General features: G+C 43.8%; 1 protein-coding gene across 1 annotated transcript in view; it reads right to left on the bottom strand.

Annotated features, from left to right (window-relative positions):
* The window catches only part of LOC111223898 (attractin-like protein 1), a 243,612-nt gene extending 221,127 nt beyond the window's left edge, over nt 1–22,485 (bottom strand). The window contains exon 1 of the mRNA XM_022748196.1: nt 22,060–22,485. Coding sequence (XP_022603917.1) covers nt 22,060–22,304 — 245 coding nt within the window. The 5' untranslated portion in view covers nt 22,305–22,485. The remainder of the gene's footprint in view (nt 1–22,059) is intronic.
* Nucleotides 22,486–22,774: the final 289 nt, after the last annotated feature.

The raw sequence follows: 22,774 nt of genomic DNA, 5'->3' as shown, positions 1-22,774 counted from the left end.
CTGACATTTGTCAAAATTTGAAACTGTATTTCACATCATCTGAACAAATCTGAAAACTTCCACAAAGATCTTTAGAAGGTGAATATGAAGAGAACTACGATGCTCATCTAAAAAGACAATAAAGTCACTAAGAGACGTACATGTCTGTTTCCTTTAACACTGAATATTATTAATGCAAAAAAGCAAAGATAGCAGCATGTACTTTATGTAGTAAATGATGTTGAACTTTAAGTCTTAATAAAATGTAAACAGGTGAGTTATATGAACAGTTGTCATCAAGGAGGAAATTAACTATAGAGACCAAAACCGTTTTGTACCAGGCTGTAAACAGAGACATAGCTAATGCTACTTTTTGTTTTTACATAAATCTGAGTTATGACAGTCTGAGATGGAAATGGACGAACAAGAAAAAGGGGAAGCAGCAAAAATAAGAGCAGAAGTAAAATAAAATGTTTCAGGAACAGTTTAAGTTCTCTACTAATACGGGTGATGCTGGGTCGTACTAGCCTGAAGACGCTAGTACTATTTAAAGTAAAGTAGCTAAGCTAGCGGGCTATGGCTACGCTACTAGCTAACCTACCACAGATGTACTGGCCTGAGTGACAGCTAGCTATCTGCACAAGAAAGATATAGCATCATGAGTTAGCCTAGCTGCCTCTGTGTCTCTCCTCCCAGACTTCCTGGTTAAGTGAAAAACTCTGTGAGAGCCGAGTGAATGTGCAGAGAGGCTCAGCCTGTCTATGAAAACATGTGAAAGGTAGATCCCATTCATAGTTAATGAGGAGCTGACTGGAGTGGCCTCCTACAGCCCCAACAAACCATCACTCCAAACGCCTCACCCATTAATCCCCACTAAAAAAGCCTGGCATAGAAGAAGACGGCAAAACACACTCATACCTTCTGTGCACATGTGCGAGCATAAGGCGAGCACACACACGCACGCACACACACACACAGCCACACACACACACACACACACACACACAGCCCACAAAGGTTACCAGAGACGGCAGCCTGTCAAGGAGTTCACAGCATGAAGCCAGTCACATCTTTTACAGATTCCACAGGACTATATTCAGGGTTAACACACACACACACACACACACACACACACACACACACACACACATATATATACAGTATACACACAGATGGAGGGGGGGGCATGAGAAGGTGAAGGTGGCCGAGGCAGAGGAGGCACAAAGGTAGAGAGAGATGAGAGAGGAGGAGACAGAGAGAGCGAGGGAGATAAAACAGAGACAGGGACGACTGGATGAGGTATGGAGGAAGAGAGTCCGGCACCCTGTGAAATATTCATCTGCTCCGGGTGAATAATTGATGTGGTACAGAAGACAGACGCATGAAGGATAGACAGACAAATGGATGGAAAGAGTGCAAGAGGGGCAGATAGAGACGGAGAGGAAGAGACATAGAGCCCCATGTCTTCAGGTAGCGTAGGTACAAATCTCCTGAACGCTCACTTACCGTCTGCCTCCGTCACACCCTGTCTAACGAACATCATCATATAAGACGCTATAGGTAATAAGATAATCCTAATTTTAGGTTTTAACATTAAAGGCACTAGAATAACAGACACAATATCGACTGAAATCCAACACGTTATCCTTCTCTCACTAAATCAAATCAATTAAATTGAATCCCCTTGAGTCCCCTTGTATACAGCGCCGCATAGAACTGTTAAATCCCCCATTTCACTATATAACGATGAATACATTAATATTTGTATATATTTCTCTATATATTCAAATTGCAGCAATAATACTTGTAATGATTTACTAGTAAGTAACAAGAGTTTTACACACAATATATTTTACAATATATTTTCTTAAGAAAATGAAAAATTGAATATATTGTCACTTCACATCAGTTAGTGGTGAGAGAAGCAACTTAATAAGCAGGTGGTCTTTGGTATGGAGGACCAAAGTAATAAAACAGTTCCTTCATTTCGTATTTTAATAGGCATTAAAAATAGGAATTGTAAAAAGAATTTATAAATGAATGATTAATCCATCAATAAATAATTGAGATTTAAAAATGGAATATAAAAACAGCTTAAAACACTCACTGAATAAACCATTTAGAAATACATTTATTAATTCATGAATAAATAATAGAATTTTATTAGAAATAGGATTTTAATATTGTCGTATTACAGGCACAGAAAGGAGATGAGAGGACCCCCCCCACCCCCACCCCCACTCCCACAATATCTCACTGGCTCTTCCTGCTAATTCATCAGCATTCAAAAACTACAGCTCCCATGAGCCTTTGCCTTTGTCACACAGAACAGCTCTGCCGCAGCTAATGCATTAGCAGATTTAAGATTGAATGGGCTTTAATGGCACCAGAAAGAAAATCAAATTACGCCGGTCTCAGCTTTTAACGAGTGACAGACTAAAGTTAAGCAGATTGTCCACTTCCTGTGCAAAACAAAAGGGAGAATGACATCACTCATTGAGGCGGCAGGTTTTACAGGAAGCATGAAAACAGCCTGCTTGTTTTCTCCCTCCTGCTCCTCCACTGCAACGAGACAGACACTCGCTCTGAGAGAAACACATAATCAACAACAACCACAGCCACACACACACACACACACACACACACACAGAGGCGTTCAGTGACAGCGCGGAGTCAGCTGAGAGCGACGTCACTGTGAGTAACGTGTTTGTGTTAAACTTGACTCCGAGGAACCTCCACTGACTGTTTTCATTCGCTGACCCAGTAACTGGGACCTTAACCCTTCGCACTACAGGCCTGTTCTTTACACGTTACCATGAAGCAGCCTGAGAGACGTCCAGAAATGACTTCACCCTGCAAGAATCCGCCTCACACACACACACACACATGAAAAAGACACACAAAAAAATAATCATAAAAATTCAGAGCCTTGAATATCATCCAAGAATAACACCACTCCTCGACTATATGGTCTTAGATGACCATATTTAGAAACACAGCTCATGGCAGTGACTCATTGGAAGGAGTCGTATAATTCACAACAACACACAACACACACAGGCCAGTCGAAAACCCTCCCTGGGTTTCAATCTACACACTCCATTTCATCTGGAAGTAAAGAGTTTCACTTCTGAACCCATCCTCCGATACGCTAAGTTAAAAAAGTGGTACTATCACATTCGATATCAAACTAGAATCACCTCCTCGTGGTCGTATCCCTCCGCCACACAGACTACTTTCAGGATACATCCCTGTTTATCCAGTCGTATAAAATATGAACCATTTGTGTGAAATTTTCTCATAGTTGCTGTGTGAAGTCTTGAGTAATGGTTAAGTGTTATCTGAGGTCACCACGACTTGACCTTTGACCTTTGACCGCCAAAATCTAATCAGTTTTTCCTTGAGTGAACGTTTTTACCAAATATGAAGAAATTCTCTCGAGCGCGTTACGGAGATATTACGTTCACAAGGCCAAAACCGTGACTTGTGAGGTCACTGTGACCTTGACCTTTTACCTTTGACCCCAAAGTCTAATTAGTTCATCCTTTGGGCCTAGTGAATGTTTGTGCCAAATTTGCAGAATTTCCATCAAGGCGTTACTGAGATACACCACACTACACACACAGTTTATTCAAATATTTCAACATCAACATCATTTCAAAAACATTTTTTCTTTCTTTACACCTGTTTGTTTTTGACAGATCTACCTGTTCAAACAGCGTCCTGACATCACTTCCTGGTTAACTGCCGCACCACAGGCTTCACCGACACAACATCGCACTGAGAGTTTTATTTGTTCATGTCCGTGTGATTTCTGAATGAAACCCATTAGACATTCAGGTTTCACACTTCATCGCGGCTCAGTCGCTCGGTGGGGGATGAGACCGGTGGCATCGACATGTTTCCTCCACTATAACATCACACAGGAGGGTCTGAGCGTGTCGCCTCGTGGCTGAGTCACACCACAAAGGCAAAATCTGGAATAATATTCGGTGTGGTAATGGTCTCCACGGTAACCTCAGAGCTTCATGCACCGACTCCGTCCTGCTCCTCCTGTTTATCTGTTACAACAATCCACACGTTACTTCGCATGTACAGTTGCGGTTTTATCTTGCAGCACATCCACTTTCCAATTTTGCACGCCGTTTATGTTTGTGTTAGAGTTCAAACAGGCGTCTGATAAAAACAGGAAGTGGTATTATCGGTGACACCTCTTAAACGCTGCGCAAAACTCTGGCGGTGGATAAAACACACTGAACGCAGCAGCAGAACTACATAAAGCCAGTGATGGATAACCAGACAACCCAAGAATGACGGCTGCATTGTTCACACCGACGAGCACGCGCACACACACCACATACACCACGAACTAGCACACACACACACACACACACACACACACACACACAGTCGCAGAGTCCCAGAGCTGGGGCCTCTAGTGAAGATTGAGAGATCTGTGCAGTGTGTGTGTGTGTGTGTGTGTGTGTGCGTCAAGGGATGGCAAAAAGAGGAGATGAATGACCAACAATTGAATAACCTTGACCTTCTCTGCAGATATCCTTTATTAAAAATCAAGAAAAGCCCTACGACTGGGAATAACGAGGGCAGAGAGTGAGAGTTTGTGTGTCAGTGCTTGTGTGTGAGTGTGTGTGTGTGTGTGTGTGTGTGTGAGTGTGTGTGTGTGTGTGAGTGTGTGTGTGAGTGCGTATGATTGATGTTACTGGGTCTCTATCACCTACGGTATAGTCACGGTCCAATGGCTTTCACACCAGCGCATCATTCATCGCCAGCCCCCCGAATATCTCTCTCTCTCACACACACACACTCACACACACACACACATACGCACACACTCACTCACACACACACACACATACACATACACACACACACACACACACACACACACACTTCATAAGGATCCTGTACCTCAAATAAGGTCAAAGCAAAGCTAATGGGAACATGGCAGATTTCAACAGAAAACAAGAGGGAAAGGCAAAGGAAAAAGAGGAAAGTGAAGATGGAGAGAATAATAACAGGAAGAAAGAGGTAAGGGGGGAAGAAAGGAAGAGAGAAAAAATGATAGAAAGGAAATAAAAATACATAAAATGAGAAGAGGAAAGAAATGGAGGAAAGGAAAAGGAGAAGAAAAGGAAAGGAATGGAGAAACATAGAGGACGAGAGGAGAAAAGAAAACGGAAAACAAAAAGAGAGAATAAAAGAAAGAAAATAATAATAAAAGTAAAAGTTCTGAATATAATTAGTTCCTGAGTAAAAGTAACACACTGATGTAAAACAAGAGACTTCAGGTTTTTGGGGGGGAATATGATCATAAACGTTCAGTTGATCGTCATCTTTAGGAATTTGATTTTGATTCTTGGGCTGAAAAGAGAAGAAATTAGACGTGTCCACATTATGTAAGTTTTGGTCGGATGCGGTGGGCGTGTAATCCGACCTCCATCTGACCCGACTCCGAGCTGCGCTCTGCTAGTTTGAGCTAATCGTCTCCCGCAGAGAATGAATCCCACCTGGACTCCCAACGAAGCACGTTCCCTTTCACATAGACCTGGACAAACGTGACGTTGTGCAGGAGCTTCTTCCTGTGTTCCTGCGCCTGAACCCAGACACACCGAACCAATGAGTGGGACGCTCTTCTCACGTGGCTTTTACCTGTAAAATATTTTTGGTTCGCCTGAATTTTTTTCTTTCGTGCAGAAAAAAAACGGAACCACAGGGAAAACGCAACAAGACGGAAAAAACACATCAGCAGCTGAATTTCAAGAACTTTTATCGATAGAGTTTCTTCAGATCTGCCACCGTTTTTTTTACCAAAATCAAATCAACGAAAACCGTGTTCTAATAACCAACCTGAGAGGAAAGGTGCAGGGCTGAAGTCACCTGTGGTTACATGTTCAACTTTTAGCTTTAATAGACCCGGGGCAGCGGTTAATAGACCCACTCCTGTAGTGAGTCATTAGGGAGACGGGTCTGTATTCTCAGGTTGAAGCTTGAGGACTGATGAGGCTCTGCCGAGGCGCCGGAGGAACATGCGGCTCCGTTTGCTCAAACATGAGGGGATGAATATTTGAATATGACTTTCACATCCCGCAGAGGCAGATGGGTAAAGCAAAGTCACCTCATGTGTATGGATGTCTGCATCGATATGCAGCCCGCTGTGTGTGATGGTGGAAGAGGACGGAGGGTTATGTGCGTTGTGTCTCGTTTTCCTCTCCTGTCTCTGACTCTTTCTTTTACCTTTTTTCTTGTGCATTTCATCTTTCCGTTCCTTTTCTCCCATTTTTCTTTCTTTCTTTCTTTCAGCTTCTTTAATTTTCGGTGTGACACAGTGCGAGGGCCACAGCGGCAGAGTGTCGACACAATGCCAGGGCCTACGCACTTATAAAACTCTTCCACCTCCATGTTGCAGCAAAAATGTTAGCAACTCATTACTTTCCATGACATAACGCCTTGCCTCTGGCTGCGTGCACATGAATATCTTTTCATTTCAAACCGGCGTTTTAAAACGAAAACGATCTTCACCCAGAAGCTTTTTAGCTCTGTATAACATTTACATTGACTCGTTTGGCAGACGCTTTTATCCAAAGCAACTTACAAGTCAGTGATATCGCTAAAGCCTCAGTGCAGTAGGAAACCTTGGTGTAAGTACTAAGTACTATATGTCTTTAATCAGTACAAGGCCATCAAGTAAAGAAGTGCAGTGAAAGTGCAAAGTCAGAGCTAGTTAGGAAAGTTAGAGCTGTTAGGAGAGGAGCTGCTCTCTGAAGAGATGAGTCTTCAAGAGACTGTTGATGATGCAGAGGATCGCTCCTGCTCTGACAGTGTTTGGTAGTTTGTTCCACCATCAGGGAACCTCAGACCAGAACAGTCTGGACTGAGACCGTCTTGTGTGCAGGGATGGTGATGACGGACGACGTTCCCTGGAGGAACGCAGTGGTTGAGGAGGGGCATTAAGCTGATTGAGTTCAAGTGGATGGAGCAGAGTCAGAAGTCTCTCTGAAGGCAGCATTAGAGACGTGAATCTGATTCAGGCGGCCATGGGTAGCCAGTGGAGGTCGACGAGCAGAGGAGTGACTCGTGACCTTTCGGGCAGATTGAAGACCAGACGTGCTGCTGCATTCTGGACCATCTGTTCAGGGGTGACAGCGCACAAAGGAAGGTGAGGTGAGAGATGAACATGACCTTGTCTAAGAGGTGGGTGGAGTCTCGAGTCAGGTAACGCCTGATTTTTCCGACGGCGTACAGAGCAAAGAGACACGAGCAGAGCCGCTCATCAAACATGACACCCAGGTTTCTGCAGACCTTGGTTGGGGTGAGAGATGAAGAGGCGACTTTGATTTTGATATCACTCAAGTATATCTGGCCAAATAGCTCAGGGCGTTAGAGGACCACTCTGAAGGTTTGAGGTGTTGTGCTCCATCCTCAGGTGTTGCACTGACTTTTGAAGTGCAACACCTGAAGTAAACACTCAAGAGACGCTAACAAATACTGATCAAGTGCATTTTTACAACTCCCTAAAGGAGTGTTTGGATGTTTTGAGGACGTGGGTTTGATACTTATTAGACTCACTGAATTTTGAAGTTCAACACTCAAAGACACAAACGCTCTGAGAAACACGTCTGAGCAGCGTCTGACCAAATGTTAGAAGACTGTTTTGGAAAGTTTGGAGGGTGTGGGTTCAGTCCCTAGTGAATTTTGAAATTCAACGCCCAGATGAAAGACTTAAGGACCGAGGAATGGAGGTCTCAGTGTGATATCAGTAGCGAGGGGGGGGTTAGTTTGTGACTGTAAGGGGCCAGTTGTAAAAACTCTGTACATTTAAAAATCAATCCAGCTGCAGTTTCTCCTCTTGTTTGCACTTATAAAAGTCTTTATGAAAGGTTTGTTTTTCTCTTTTTGTCCACACTCTGTTGCCGTAGTCTGACAGTCTGTAGCAGGTAGGAATATACGTGTGTGTGTGTGTGTGTGTGTGTGTGTTTGTCTACCCCTATGGTGAGCCCCATCACATGTGGTCTGTGTTAAAAAGCAATTGTGTGTTACAGAGCTGCAAAGCATTGCCATGCCAACTGCAATCACTATTCCATGTTGTCAGCCGCTCAGTCATATAATGGGATGGTTTCCTGTATTCAGCACACGTGCACGAACACACACACACACACACACACACACACACACACACACACACACAATCCCTACACCACACCCAACATAGAGTTGCTAAGCCCTGAAAACACTCCAACACTCGGTGTCTCATAGATTTAACTCCTCGCAAAAATATACAAAAACAGTTAAATCAATATGATCCTAACAAATATCACGAGTGCCAGAGGTTGGTTGATGTAGTTAACTGCTCAACAAAGACGTTTTACACCTCAGTGAAAGTATATATTCTTTATTATGGTGGGAATTCTGTATCAATAATTGCCACAAGCCCACAAAGATGCAAAGGTGCTGAAAAGTCGAGCTTTTTCTTTGTTGCCCCGATAAGAACAAGACTGACACACCACACCAAACACACAGGGTGTGTGTGTGTGTGTGTGTGTGTGTGTGAGGCAGAGCGGATAATGAAGAGCATTACGTAAAACATTACTCATACTACAAAGCAGCTAAGTAAGACGTTACAGACCACGCTGGAATGTAAACAGTCACAGTGTTCATTTTCTAACCTGGCAGACTCGTTTAGTTTCCACCCAGGTCCCGGTAAGGTGGGCAACACTACACTTACATAATCCCCTGAAAATCTCCTCTGCAGTCGAACTGATATTAACACCATTACTTTCCTCTGTCGATGCTGGAATGAACTGTGTTTTTGTGTTTATTTTAAGGTAGAAATATTGGACTTACTCCGTCCTTGTGTGTTCGGTAAAGCAGCGGTGACACTGGACGCTTGTTTAGCAGTGTGGGCCTCCTTTTTCTAAACTGATCGGAGCATCTCGAATGTACAATATTCGCGTGGATTTGTAGAAGCCATTTGTTCAGTGGGCGCCTCAGGTTCGATCTGCCGGGCTGCAGGTGTTTTGGTAATTTTCCAAAAGTAGAGAAATTCCTTCTATTGCTGAGACTTTTCCCTCCGTCTGATTTTAACTCACAGATCCTGCAGAGTCACAGACGGACACTGCAACAATCTGAACAACAAATATATCAAGTACAAGTCAGGTGTTTGGAGTTTGGACCTGTGTGTCGTACAACTTTTCCTGTATATATATATATATCTCCACTGTAAACTGAGCAGGTCTTTCTTCATTTGTTTGGTACAAAGACAATCTTTTATTTTTCAACTCTTTCAACGCTCCAGTTTCTTTGGGGGATAAATTATTGTAAGTTACTTTTTCAGACCAAGGACGACTTACAGATTAAAATTAAACTCACCTACGGAGCGCACAGTATTACGCCGCAGCAGCAGGTCAATTGAGTCGATCAGAAAGCGGCGTAATACAGTGAGCTCTGTAGGCGTGTTTGTGCGTAGGAATATGGTCGTTCAACGGTAGTGCCAGAGGAAAGCGCTGTTTTCACAGGAAGATAAGAATTCTTCATGAAGCGCACATTTAAACGAGTATTTGATTGTTTCGGTGGCCGTTTTTAAAAGTGTCTAAAACGCCACGTTAAAGAACCCGAACTATCCCTTTAAGCTGAATGAATGAAATGCGTTGTAATGTGTCTGAATGTACCAGCACATGAGTGACTGATCATGTTCTTGCCTCAACGTTAAAATACACGTGGTCGTAATCAGAGTTACTCCTCCTTCCTCTTCCTGTCTCTTCTTGGATTTGTAAAGATGCAGCTTTAGGAGCGTCACAGCCACATTCGCATCTGGAAACCTGAGATAAATCAAGTCATATGTCTCGTACGGCTGAGAGCGAAGCACGTGCACGTACGTACGAGGCTGAGCATCTTAATCTTAACTGGATATCAGCCGCATTAACAGATAAGCTGTAATGGTGCCTGTGTTAACAGAAAAAAATAAATTAAAGAAAAGGTGTTATCGTGTTTTCTTTTCAAATGCTAAAAAGAAAAACAGGTGGTAAAAAGCTGCGGAGCAGAACAACAGCCCCAGGTGATCCTGAGCTGTAATGAACACGAGGAACTGACCACCTGGCACAATGTGACAGGACGTGGTTAAATGACTGCTCGCCCTCAGGCGGAGGAGATCGTCTCAAACACAACGAACACAGCACACACAGCACACGCAGTCAACGGGTAAAAGTTCATAATATACTGTACGCACACATGAACAAGCAAGCATGTGTCAGGATAACTGACACACACACACACACACACACACACACACACACACACACACACTCCCCGCCTGCCGGAGAGAGCACTGTGAACATCACGTCAGAGGCGAAACACAGAGGAAAACAGAATCGAAGAGGACGGAGAGTTACAGGAGAACACGGGCAAACAAGCCGACATGAACACAAACAATCCAGGCCCTGCACTCGCTGTAAACACACCCACCCACCACGCACAGATGTGTATACACAAACACACACACACACACATACACATGGAGAGAGAGAGAGAGAGGGAGACAAACACACAGGGAACCAGAGCGAGCGCATGCTTTAGTGATGAAATCATTTGTGTGAAAACACAGTTTGGAAGCGAGATGGGGAATAAGTCTTTTTCTGGGCTGATGAAAGGAAAAGAGTGTGTGTGTGTGTGTGTGTGTGTGTGTGTGTCCACCGGGACAGACAGAGAATACACACACACACACACACACACACAGTGAGTACAGATGGAAGAGATGAGAAGAGGAAGAGTGAAGGAAACGAACGGAGGCCAGAGAGGAAGGTCTGACTCCAAAGTGATGCTCTCTGCCAGGAAAATAGCTCTGGTCTCAGCAGAGACCCAGAGGATCATCTACACACAGTCAGCAATCCCACCCTGACACACACACACACACACACACACACACACACACACACACACACACACACACACACACACACACACACACACACACACAGCTGAGTGTGTTCTCACTTCAGTTCCAGTTTAAAAAAATGGCACAAACACAAAACCAATGCTAGAAAGCTTTTAATGCACACCCAATACTTCCTGTGGTTGCTCGCCACAATAAAAGCCTTGTAGCAAAGAAACGTTTATAAGGCTTTCATTGTGACTTACAGCACCCACGGGAAGTCCGGAGTAACAGACACTCGCTGTAGCTGAAGTGTGTGTGTGTTGGTTACACAGTGAACTTGCTGCTCGCAGGTTTGTTTTCAAGATTCAAGTGACTCTGAGTTTTAAACCCAGCTGAGAGGACGTCACAAAACTGCCTGATATACAAAAATATATATTCCACCAATGCCCCATCCATCCACTTTCTGCCGCCTATCCGAGGTCGGGTCGCGGTGGCAGCAGGTCAAGCAGAGCAGCCCAGACGTTCCTCTCCCAAGCATCAAACTAAGCATTAAAAAAAATAAAAACCCAGGCAGGAACAAAACCCAGAAACACAGAAGCACGACGAAGGAGAAACACGAAGGTAAACAGAAGAAGTCCACAAGAAAACACAGGTGAAACACATTATTGCCGACGAACAAATGTGAGGGAAACAGGAAGTAAAAACAACAAGAGACACACTAGGAAAGCTACTTCAAAATAAAACAGGAAATAACAATGATGTAGACAAATGAATTTAAAAAGTCCAAACATAAATTATCCTCCAGGGCAAACCAACTAGGACATAGTGACGACTGATTAATATCTGGTTATAATTCATCAGTTTGAGAATTTAAAAAAGACTTTTTAATGCAGATCCTGTCCCATGATGATGATGTCACAAGAACAGACCTTCCCTCATCTCTGTGAAACTGTTGCAGCCTGAGGCAGGAACACAGGGGGTTATGATTCATGTAATACACCCACCAATCCAACTGTGCATGTGTGCGTGTGTGTGCGTGTGTGCGTGTGTGTGCGTGTGTGTGTGTGTGTGTTGCCCTTGCTTTCACTCTCATCATAGCAGGATTAACTCACACTGGACAGATGGCCATCCGATGCTCCTCCCTCCCAAACACTCACATGCTTTCTCACAGAACACACACTAACACACACACACGCCAACACACACACACTAACACACACACACACCCCAAACACAAACACACACTATGCCTGTTATTCAGCACAGTACGGTGGCAACTTCAGTTCACGAGCTGTGTCATCATCACTGCACACTGCCTGAGGCTTAAACACGCATAATCACACACACACACACACACACACACACACACACACACACACACACACACACACACACACACACACGGGTTGAAGCCAGTGACAGCAGATGATGACTCTGATGTCAGAAAAGCACTCTATTCTGTCTCCACTCAGCCCGACTCTCACTAAAACACTCATGTGGTTGTTCTGTCCTCGGATGGCTTCTTTCTCTGTATCTTCAGGCGTCACACAGCCAGCAGGGTTTATATTTAGATCTCAGTGTCGGTGGCTGCCTGTGCATATTTGTGACTGTAATTTACTGTAAACTTAATGAGTGTGTGTTTTTTCAGATATCATGTTTGCAGAGGAGCATCTTCGCCGCCTGGATATTCTCCTAAAACGTTTCTTCTTCTTCTCACAGTTTGTTTAATTCCTCGGAAAAATAACATCAGCCTCCGGGTTCAGTTTGTTCGCAGTGTTTTGGCTTGTCAGTGTAAAAAGAACAATGTTTTTTTTCTTGGATTGAAATTCTTAGGTTTAACCAGTGAATGTTTGTTTGTCTCTATACGTCAGATGAGACTGGAACAGGGTGTTCCCCGTCTCTCGCCTGGTGTCATCTGACGGATGGATTAAATTCTTACAAGATGACGGTACGAGGTGGAATGTGAGCGACTTTTACAACAAAAACATAATAATGAAAATTGTGCAAATACAATGAAAGTAAATGGGGACACACTCTGGTGTTGTTGACAGTGACACACATCAACACGCCAAGTGTTTTCACTCCTACAGGTGTTCTGCTCTGGTCCCATTCTGTTGACTCAAAACCAAAAATGGCATCGTTACAAACGCTGACGTTCGCTCCTCTTATTGGTCCGATTGTCTGGCTGGAGCGGGAAAGTGAACACAGGAAGAAGGTCAAACCTCACGAGTTCAGAACTCTTTCAGACCAAAAACAAGCCCCTAACGAACCCGGGGTTCGTTACGGACCGGGCAGAGACCACCTCCTCTAAAGGGTCTCGGTGTGATTGTTTTGGTCCACGCCTGAGAGCGATTTCCGTTTTCACACCTGCCCAAACGAATCGTACCAAGAGGGTTTAACCGACGTTCAGAGCCGACGTTTGGTAGTAGAGAGGAGGAGAGTGAGGGGATGGAGGCTGGAGTGGTGGATGGGTCCAGACCATACTGTAGTTGCCACGGGCAGATACAGTAGAAAATGTCCATCCATCCATTTTTTTCCGCTTATCCGAGCTCGGGTCGAGGTGGCAGCAGGCTGAGCAGCACGTACCAGACATCCCTCTCTCCGGCAACGCTTTCCAGCTCCTCCTGGGGGATCCCGAGGCGTTCCCAGGCCAGATGGGATATTTAATCCCTCCAGTGACTTCTGGTCTACCCTGGGGGCTCCTCCCTGTTGGGAGGCGCCCAGGAGGCGTCGTTATCAGACGCCCGAACCACCTCAGCTGGCTCCTTTCGACGTGAAGGAGCGGCGGCTCTACTTTCCGGCTCAGCTCCCTCTTCACCACAACGGCCCGGTACAATGTCCGCATTACTGCCAATCTCCCGCTCTACCCTTCCCTCACCCGTGAACGAGACCCCCAGATACTTGAACTCCTTCACTCCTTCACTCAGGGCAGTAACTCACCCCCAATCCGGAGGGAGCAGTCCACCGTTTTCCGGCTGAGAACCTCAGACTCAGAGATGCTGAATCTCATCCCTCGGCCGCTTCACACTTGGCCGCGAACCGGAGGTCACGTTCCGACCTCCGGTAGAAACGTCTTTGGGTTTTGTACCAAGATTTTCTACTTAAATATCAGTAGCTACACCACAGTGGAGAAATAAAAGTAGTACAGAATGACATGTATATGACAATAATAAAGTCCGAAATGTTGAAGTAAAGTACGAGTAAATACAGTTATTATTTGTTATGTGACACTGTGTGGTAACAACAGGCACAGTGATGTGTGTTGATGTGATCGTCATGACGACGACGACGATGATTCTCTAAACGTACTGTAAACGTTTCTCAAATTGCTTTTTCATTTTTATTCAGCTGTATGTAATTGTACACTTCCTGTCACAGTGCAAATACCAAAATAAAAGCCCAGGCGGTTCCATCAAATAATGAACATCTGAGGGTTTTATTCCCCAAGACGCGAAACCAGTCGGGACGTGGGTTTGGTTCCAATTCAGTGAAATATTCTGGTTCGTTAACAACTATTTATAAAACATTTAGGAAGTCATTTAGCTAAACAGCAAATATGTAATTAATTTATTTGAAAAGTGTAGTCCCTCTTAAAATTGTTATAAGCTAAACCTAAAAAAAAAAAGTCATCACGGAGCACTGAACCGCGCTCGCAGTATTAATAGACAGATTAAAATCAGACATGAAGAAGAAGGCTTTAATCTAAAACTATAATGCCATTTTGGTTAGTAAAAAAAAACAAAAAACTATATGTATTTTTATCTTTATATTCCTCTTTGATGGATAGAAAGGTAGAATATTATTTTCATGCCAGTAACTCTTCTGGCCGACATGAAGAGGTGGTAAATTTTTAAATCCCATCTTGCAGAGCGTCGTCTCAACTCGGAGTCGCCTCGGTCCATTTATCAGGCTCCTGTGTGATAAATAAAGCTCACTCGGCTCCGGTTGTCTGAGAGGCAGAAAAAAAAAAAACCCTCCGTTGTGGCTGGTGCACGGGCGAACAATGTCTTCACATGTCAGCAACAAGCAGGGTCTCCATCATCATCATCAACATCAACATCCTTTTCCAGAGTCCCGCACTCCATCTCTGCTGAGCGATAAAATGTTTGATCAGTTCATTTCAGTGTGGCCTCCAGTGTTTCTGGCTGCCTGCACTTAGCATGCAAGAGGCAGAGTGAGATTAATGCAGCGGTTTATTCCTGCAGAATCGCAGGCAAATAGATTCACTTTGATGCGGCCACGTAAGACACCTTGCTGTTGAAGCTGCCAGGCGTCTGCGTCACGTCGGTCCACGAGTGTTTTACAGCCACCTCCTCCTCCTCCTCCTTTTTCTTCTTCTTCTTCTCCTCCTCCGCCGCTGTGAGGTTAATCGAGGATAAACAGGTAACCTATTTACTCTGAGGAAAAGCTTCTACCTCAAAGTGTCACTTCACTGCAGCGTGCAGACTTTTTATGGTTTGTTCCTCCTGACTTAAAAAGACTCATGAATGTGTTTGAAGCCACGAAATTCCTGATTTTGATATTTGAAAAGTGCAGGAAAGAAAAATACACAATGCAGATGAACAAACCACAAAAACAGTTCTGGTTTTAAAACTAACGCGCTCGGTCACAACAGCGTTTGTTGTCCTTGAAAACAGCTTTAAACGGCCAACGTTTACATTTAGTGTCAAAGCAGGAGAGGCTTGATTTCAACACCACCCGTACAGAAATATAATATATGACATACAGTATAAGTCCCTATTTCAAGAGTGATGTTGTCACCAATAAGGGGATATATTATCACATACATACATCCTCTGGATATATATATATATAAGATATAAGTTTATAGCATATATGAAATAACTAGTTTAATTTGTATATATATTAAAAATATCTATGATGATTTTTTTATATATATTTAATTTATATATGCAGGTTTATTAAACAACATACATATAGAAATTCTACATGTATGTATGTTTTTTATTAACTCCTTATTAATTTGATTATTATTAATTAACATTTTAATTATTATTAATTAATATGTTTATCTTCCTGTTCTGAGAAAGTGGTCTCAGAGTTTTGGACTCTATTGTATAATATCAACATATACTGACAGGCTTTGGGATGGATATATATTTACATGACATATGTCAACAATATAATCATACATACATAAACATACATATTTGTATGGGCTACATATATATGTCAATATATGAAATGTTTTTTAATTTGTGTGTACTATATATATATATATATTATATTTGCATATGGGCATTACAGGGGTTTAAATCTCACCTCATCCCTCCAGTCAGTGCTTTCCCCCTAAACATGACCTCAATCTTTTCCTACACTTTAAGCTCCTCGAATCAATATTTTTTAATATCATAAAATCAAATGGCGTTTCTCGCTCTTATTGAAGAACCCACAGAAAATTCTCATCTTTTTGTGTCTCTCTCTGTTCTACAGATAATGCAGCAGGCAGACGCTTTTTCCACAAACCAGCTCCGATAAACTGGCAGCGCACGAGCCGCTCTGCAACAAACAGCACACGGATGAAACTAGAGACTAGCCGGGGAACACAGCGGAGCATTTAGCTGCTTAAGAGCCAGACGTTATTCTCAGGAGAGGGTGGAGGACAAACCAAGAGTTCAAAGAATGGAGAATATTCTGGACACACACAAATCCAAATGAGTGATAATGTTGCTCTGTGTCTGCTGGATGGAGCACATTAGCCATAACAACTGCATTTGTCAATATCATGTCAGCGCTGGTTGTAGAGCTCTCCTGCTCTCTGTTTTAAAAACAAAAAAACAAATAACTAATCAATGCAGCCTTTCAATAACGTTGTAGCTGTCTAATCTTACCCAGACCTCGACCGCTGGGAGGGCACAGCAGAGAACAGTTAGAGGGAGTTCAGGAGGCAGTGATAAAAAACCAATAAAACCAATTTTGTCATCAAGCTGCGCAAAAAGCTCTCACATCAAACAAAAAACAGCAAGAATCTTCTAAAATAAAGAGCCTAATGTTATTAAAAACATCTATTCCAGCAGAGAACGGTGCGGCTGGAAACGGCGTAAAGCCTCATCAGAGCCGAAAGGATTAGAGTGGAAGAGCCACACCATGATCTGTTTTTAGTTTAGCAAATAATTAGATTTTATAGTCAAATCTCCTCTTATCGGGATCTTTTTGTTTTAATGTGTCTTAGTGCGACTTGTGTGTGTTTGTTTGTCGTCGAGATGAAGAGATAAAGAGAGCGAGAGAGAGAGAGAGAGAGAGAGAGCGAGAGGGGGAGAACGTCACTGGAAAACAAAGGGTGAGACTGTGGACTAATAAAACTACACAGAGCACCAATACCTTAAATCAATATACAAACAGAATCTACTCCCTATTTCTTCTTTATTGGATCTGTCTGTGGATATGAGACACAGCATTGTGAGTGTGTGTGTGTCTGTGCGTGTGTGTGTGTGTGTGTGTGTGTCGTTGAGCTTCAGCACTGCAATCCGTCGACCACTAAGGATTTAGTATTGAGTTTTTCTGTTTGTTTAGTTTTTTTGAGACACAGCCGTGATATTGAAGCACAGATCCTTTTCTCTGCTCCGCTGCACGCCGGCCCGTCCTCGCCACAGATACAGCTGATGGTGTAGCCTCGAGTACAGTGAAGCCTTAAGCTAAGACAACTATTTGTACAGCGGTGTTTCCACAAAATTGGTTGTTGATGGGGGGGGGGGGTTGAGCTTCAGCACAATCCCTCCAAAACAACCTCCAGTAGATGTTTTTCCAGATGGATTACTGGATGATGTGTAATAAACCGAGCTTAATACAAAAGGCATGTTTTCGTGAAAACAGAAAGAAAATAAGATACTACACACTGAACTGGGGAAGTGAGTCCAGAATGCATCATTGCTTTCAGTTCAATATCCATATGTTCAGCAGGGTTTTATTCCTGCATAGACAAAATTCTAGCACTTGTTTTCTAGGTACTCGGTGGATGTGACGTTTGTACGCCACTACGGCAATGTAGCGGCGCTGTATCGTTATCCGCGCATCAGGCGGAGCCATCCGAAATTGCCAAAGAAGAAGAAGAATACGAATGCGCTGGATTTCCTGCCTGTGGAAGGAGGCGGCGACCTGATTTTGCGGCTCTTCAAACAGGTGAATAGGGTTGCCACCCGTCCCGTATTTTAAACACATCAAAGGTGGCAACCCTCCAGATGAATATTATCTCTTTTACATCCGAACACACCCAGCTTCTCGAAAAGTTCCCCTAACTGAACGTTACATCCCATCGTGTATGTCGGGCGTACGGCTCAGTACCACCCACCAGCATAACAGACGTATCCCAAACACGGAGTTATCCTTGCTGCTAGTGTTCTCCAGTGGCCAAACACGGTACTGCAACAAAAACAAACTCACCGTCATCTTAAAAAAACCTGCAGGTAAAACTGCGGTTGGCGATCTGGCTAACAGATTATATCTCAATCTTTTTTAGGTAGAGTCACAATCCACAATCTGAATAGCAAGTCTCTCCACAGGTTTAGTTGATCACATGACTTCTGTCACTCCAGCTCAAAAGGCCCAACTCACAAACCTCTGCATCCTGTTTCCGCTCTGATTTTATTCTGAAAGTCCAGACCAGATGTTGTGATTCGTATCTTTCTGTCACTCTCGCTGCGACTCTTCGCCCACAATGCTTCTGTTTTCTCTTTACGAATTGTGTCACAACCGATCTCGCTTCCCATCGCGCCTGTACGACTCATCGTCAGATTGTCCACTCCTACCGTGAAGTCCACTTGGTCGTGAGCATGATGCCGGATGAAGGTAAATCCTGTGAGAACGGACGGCTGCGAGGGGGAAATTCCCATGGTTACAAGAGCGTCCTTAAGTTAGGTCACGTGAGGGTTACAAACAAGTAAAATATATCAGAACAGTCAGAAAAAACCCCCGTCACACCTGAGACACGGATGCTGACGTGAACGATATCAATGAACTGGTGAAACTGGTAATTACAATACCCACCACTGTGACATCAGCAGGACAGGAAGCACAAATGCAGACCAGAAAAAAAAACCTTGCAAGATTCAGGTGAACTACATATCTTGAAGAGATTGGATACCGTACATCCCATAATACATGATTAGCAGTAGCTGTCGGAGCCGTTGACGCAGGTATGAGTGATGCTCCACATGACAGTGATGTGATCCAGCTGCAGTGAGAACCTGTCAGCTGCAGCTCATCATCTGGCCCCATTAAAGTTTACAACCGACGCACCGAACCTGGAAGCATATAAATATGTAGCTCAGCAGCTTGTGACTCCTGCTGAACTTCCTGTAGCTGCTGGTGTTGTGTCAAATTTTTGTTTCCACAACAATTTTGCGCTTCCTCCTGACCTCATCATGAACCACGACTATTCCCCGTTCACGTAAACTCTCACTCGTGCAAACGCAAAACAGATCAGAAATCAGTGTGGATGCTGTCATGATACCTGATTGTTTATAGGAATAACACATTACTCCCACGCTATGCTAGTTCTAGGTTTAACAATTGTTAACTGCAATTTTAAATTTTCTAACACTGGAAAAATATGACGTTGTGAAAATGAATCCGTCACTCGAGTCAAAAACTGAAATTTGTAGAGACTTTTTTCTTTTTTTCCGTCTTACGGTGCAAAGTATTGAACCGTTCTGTGAAATGTGCTGTGTTGTCTTGAGACATAAGCCGAAGCATCTCAAGGGTGTTTTACTGTAAAAAACAATCAAACTGCTCCAAATATAGATTTTAGGCTTATACACACATCAAGGGGGGTCTATTCAACTCCACAGTTATCCCACCTTTTTTTCCCGAGAACTCATCATCATGTCACAGTGTGTGTGTGTGTGTGTGTGTGTGTGTGTGTGTGTGTGTGTGTGTGTGTGTGTGTGTGTAAGGGCTACTCAGTATTAATGCAGGCTAACTTGACACTGGGCAGCCACGAGAGGAAAGGCTCATCCCTGTGGTTTTGTTCGTCTGTTGTGTTCGCGCTCGCTCGCCAACAGTCACATTGACCGAGAAATCAATATGATCCTCGGGTAAAGAAAAGACCAGACTGAAGTCCCGCCATCTCTCCATCCATACATGTGCAGGCTGGGCTGTGTGTGATTGTGACAAGGTGAAGTCATCCTCCCTGGAGGATATGAGGGGTGAATAATGCCCCAGAGAAAGAAGAAAGGAAGGAAGGGAATCAGAAAAATCAATTGCAGTATGTACCATACTGCCCATATAGAAACCTCCCTGGGATTAACTGTGAAAGATGCACATGAAGAAACTCAGTAGCTTAGCAACACCGAAGCTACAAACAACCCACAATGCAACACTTTGTAAGAGCTGGTGTCACACTGGTGCCTTTGTCCATAAAGAAAGAATCTGCCCAATACGATTCAAGTGAAGTAGCACTTTCTGGCACATAGAAAAAAATGCTGACTCATTTACACGCACGTCTCTGCTGCTCGTCCATGTTGACAGTTCTTGTGAAGGTCTTGCTGCAAGAACATCAAAGTGACAGGAAGTCATTCATTTTCCATGTGAGCCGGCGTCTCTTAGAGCAGCGGTGTGGGGGCGTTGGGAAAAAAAAGGAAATCTGCTTCCTGTTTACGCCAGCTCGTGCCTGCGGTACATAAGGCATTCTCAGGTGTGTTAATATGGACGGAGCTAAAACCGTCATCTGGACGGAGGTTGTTCTGGTTTGAAGACACTGTGTGGATGTAGCCTTAAATAAAAAAAAGGTGTCTGACGCTGCAGGTGTTCCAGGTGAGTTGGTGAAGTGTTGTCTATATTTTATGAAAATAAGAGGGAATTTATCGTGCTAACAAACTTGCTAGCTGTCCGTTTCATCCACATCATCTCCGTCAGAGCGCCAGCGAACTTCAACAGCGTTCCTGAACGGGCAGTCGGAGAAACCATCGGTCTGAAAGTTCGTGTCTAAAGGACTTAAAGTGCTTCCATGGAGGATTTTTAAAACCTGTTGGCTCAACTTTCTACCACAGCAACAAAATTAGAGAGGAGACACTGTCTGTGGTCATGCATCACTGCAGTGTGGAAGGTAATCACTGTAATGAACTGAAATCTCAGTGTCTGCGTCACTGACTTTCCTTTGGATTTGCCTGGACACAGCAAAACAAAGCTCATCGTGTCTGAGTACAGCTGCTGTGTTTGAAAACATCTTGAAGAGCAGCTTACGGCCCAATCTCAAACAGAAAGTCATGTTACTTCTGAAATTCAAATCAGAATCTGCAACGATGGATGATTGGACTGAAGATCAGCCAGACCAATGACGAGGTCACAGTCCTCTGAACACGGCGGCCAAATTCAGCCTCTACCTGGTTTTAAAACATGATTGCTTGATCGAAACCGTCCTCATATTCCAGCTTTACAGCCCCAACAAAATCAGCCTCAGAGGCAGGATATCTGCCGTGCAATTTCCGAATCCTGATTTATTTTTAAAGAGCGTGCGCTTGAAGGCAGCCGCAGCGGGCTTTTTAAGCCTGTGAGTAGTACTCTAAAGCGACAGTGAGAGAGGCAGTCACTCTGCTGCGCCCCGAGCAGCAGACAGCGGTGACCAATCTGGGCATTAAAATTATATGTTGTCATATTTAGAAAAGTGTTCTGCACGCATATCTGAGCTGAAACAGTTGAACTTGGGCAGTTACTTACAATGTGTGCGTAGATATGATCTACACATGCGTGTGTAAGGATATATGTGGTATCCTCTTTTACACCAGGTCAAAAAAAAAAGAGAAGGCAGCTTTAGCATTTCCTAAATAATGAATTAGTCAGAAAACGTGACTTCAGAACATCAAGGTGCTTCATCATGTTTTCCTGTGGCATTAATTACCCCCTCATACGTGCTGGATACAGAGCCAGGTAACATCCTGAGCTTTGCTTTAACCAGAAACAGGTGAATATAATTCTTCTTTTTCCCTAAACCCAGTAAAAGAGACTGTTTGCCACAAATTAAATAATAAAAATTTTAAAAAATTAGTTAGATAAGTGATATTACACTGTAAATAAACATGAGGTCACCATCAGGGATCACTGGTCCAAACACCTAATGCTACTTTTGCTGACACTGACATTGTGCTCAACACAACAGTGATACAAAACACCACCTGACAGGTAAGATTTGAACTCCTACAGGCACGTGGCGGATGTCATATCAATCGCCAACTTACTTGAATCTTCCCTGACAGTGCTGGCACTGATCCCCGACCCATCCGTGGTCACACACGCAGGTCCCGTTCATGCACTTCCCTGAAAAACAGTTTTTATCGCAGGACTTGGACACCGCTGAGGCTTCCGTGTGAAGCACGAGATGAAGCATGATAAATATCCCCAGGTATGTTTTCAAGAGGTCCCGTGCGCTCTTCCTGGTCGACTTGGTCCAGGTGCACAGATGCATCCCACCAGCATCATCCATGATGGACGAAGAGTGTCTGTTTGAGAGGCTGCAGCCACGACGGAGAGACCGAAACTGTCACCTTACGCTGTGCGGTGATGTGCTGTCATCAGCAGCGGTGTCTGTAGGCTCAAGCAGCCTACCTGTGACGCCCGAGGAAGAGGCGCAGGAAAACAGTAATTACGCACTGTCAGAGGCGCGCGACGGGAGCAAGACATGTAACTTTGATGGAAACAGTTTACACCTTAAAACCAAGGTGAACGCATTTCCAATCATCCGCTCTGAACAACCGAAACATAAAAAAAAAAAAAAAAATCCAGTTCCGTGCTCTGCGGCGCGTCCACACAAGTCTTCCAGATAACTTCTGCTGTGGTCAGGGTTCCGATGTAAACACACGACCGTGACCGGATGATGCTCCCTCCACGTCAAAGAGCATAATCCCGGAGATCAAATCAAACCACGGAGCTCAGATGATCGCCGTGCGACGCGCT

The sequence above is a fragment of the Seriola dumerili genome, unplaced genomic scaffold (assembly GCF_002260705.1).
Source record: "Seriola dumerili isolate Sdu_G_001 unplaced genomic scaffold, Sdu_1.0 BDQW01000120.1, whole genome shotgun sequence".
Taxonomy (NCBI): domain Eukaryota; kingdom Metazoa; phylum Chordata; class Actinopteri; order Carangiformes; family Carangidae; genus Seriola; species Seriola dumerili.
The sequence above is the reverse complement of the archived record's forward strand: the minus strand, read 5'-3'. Positions and strand labels throughout refer to the sequence as shown.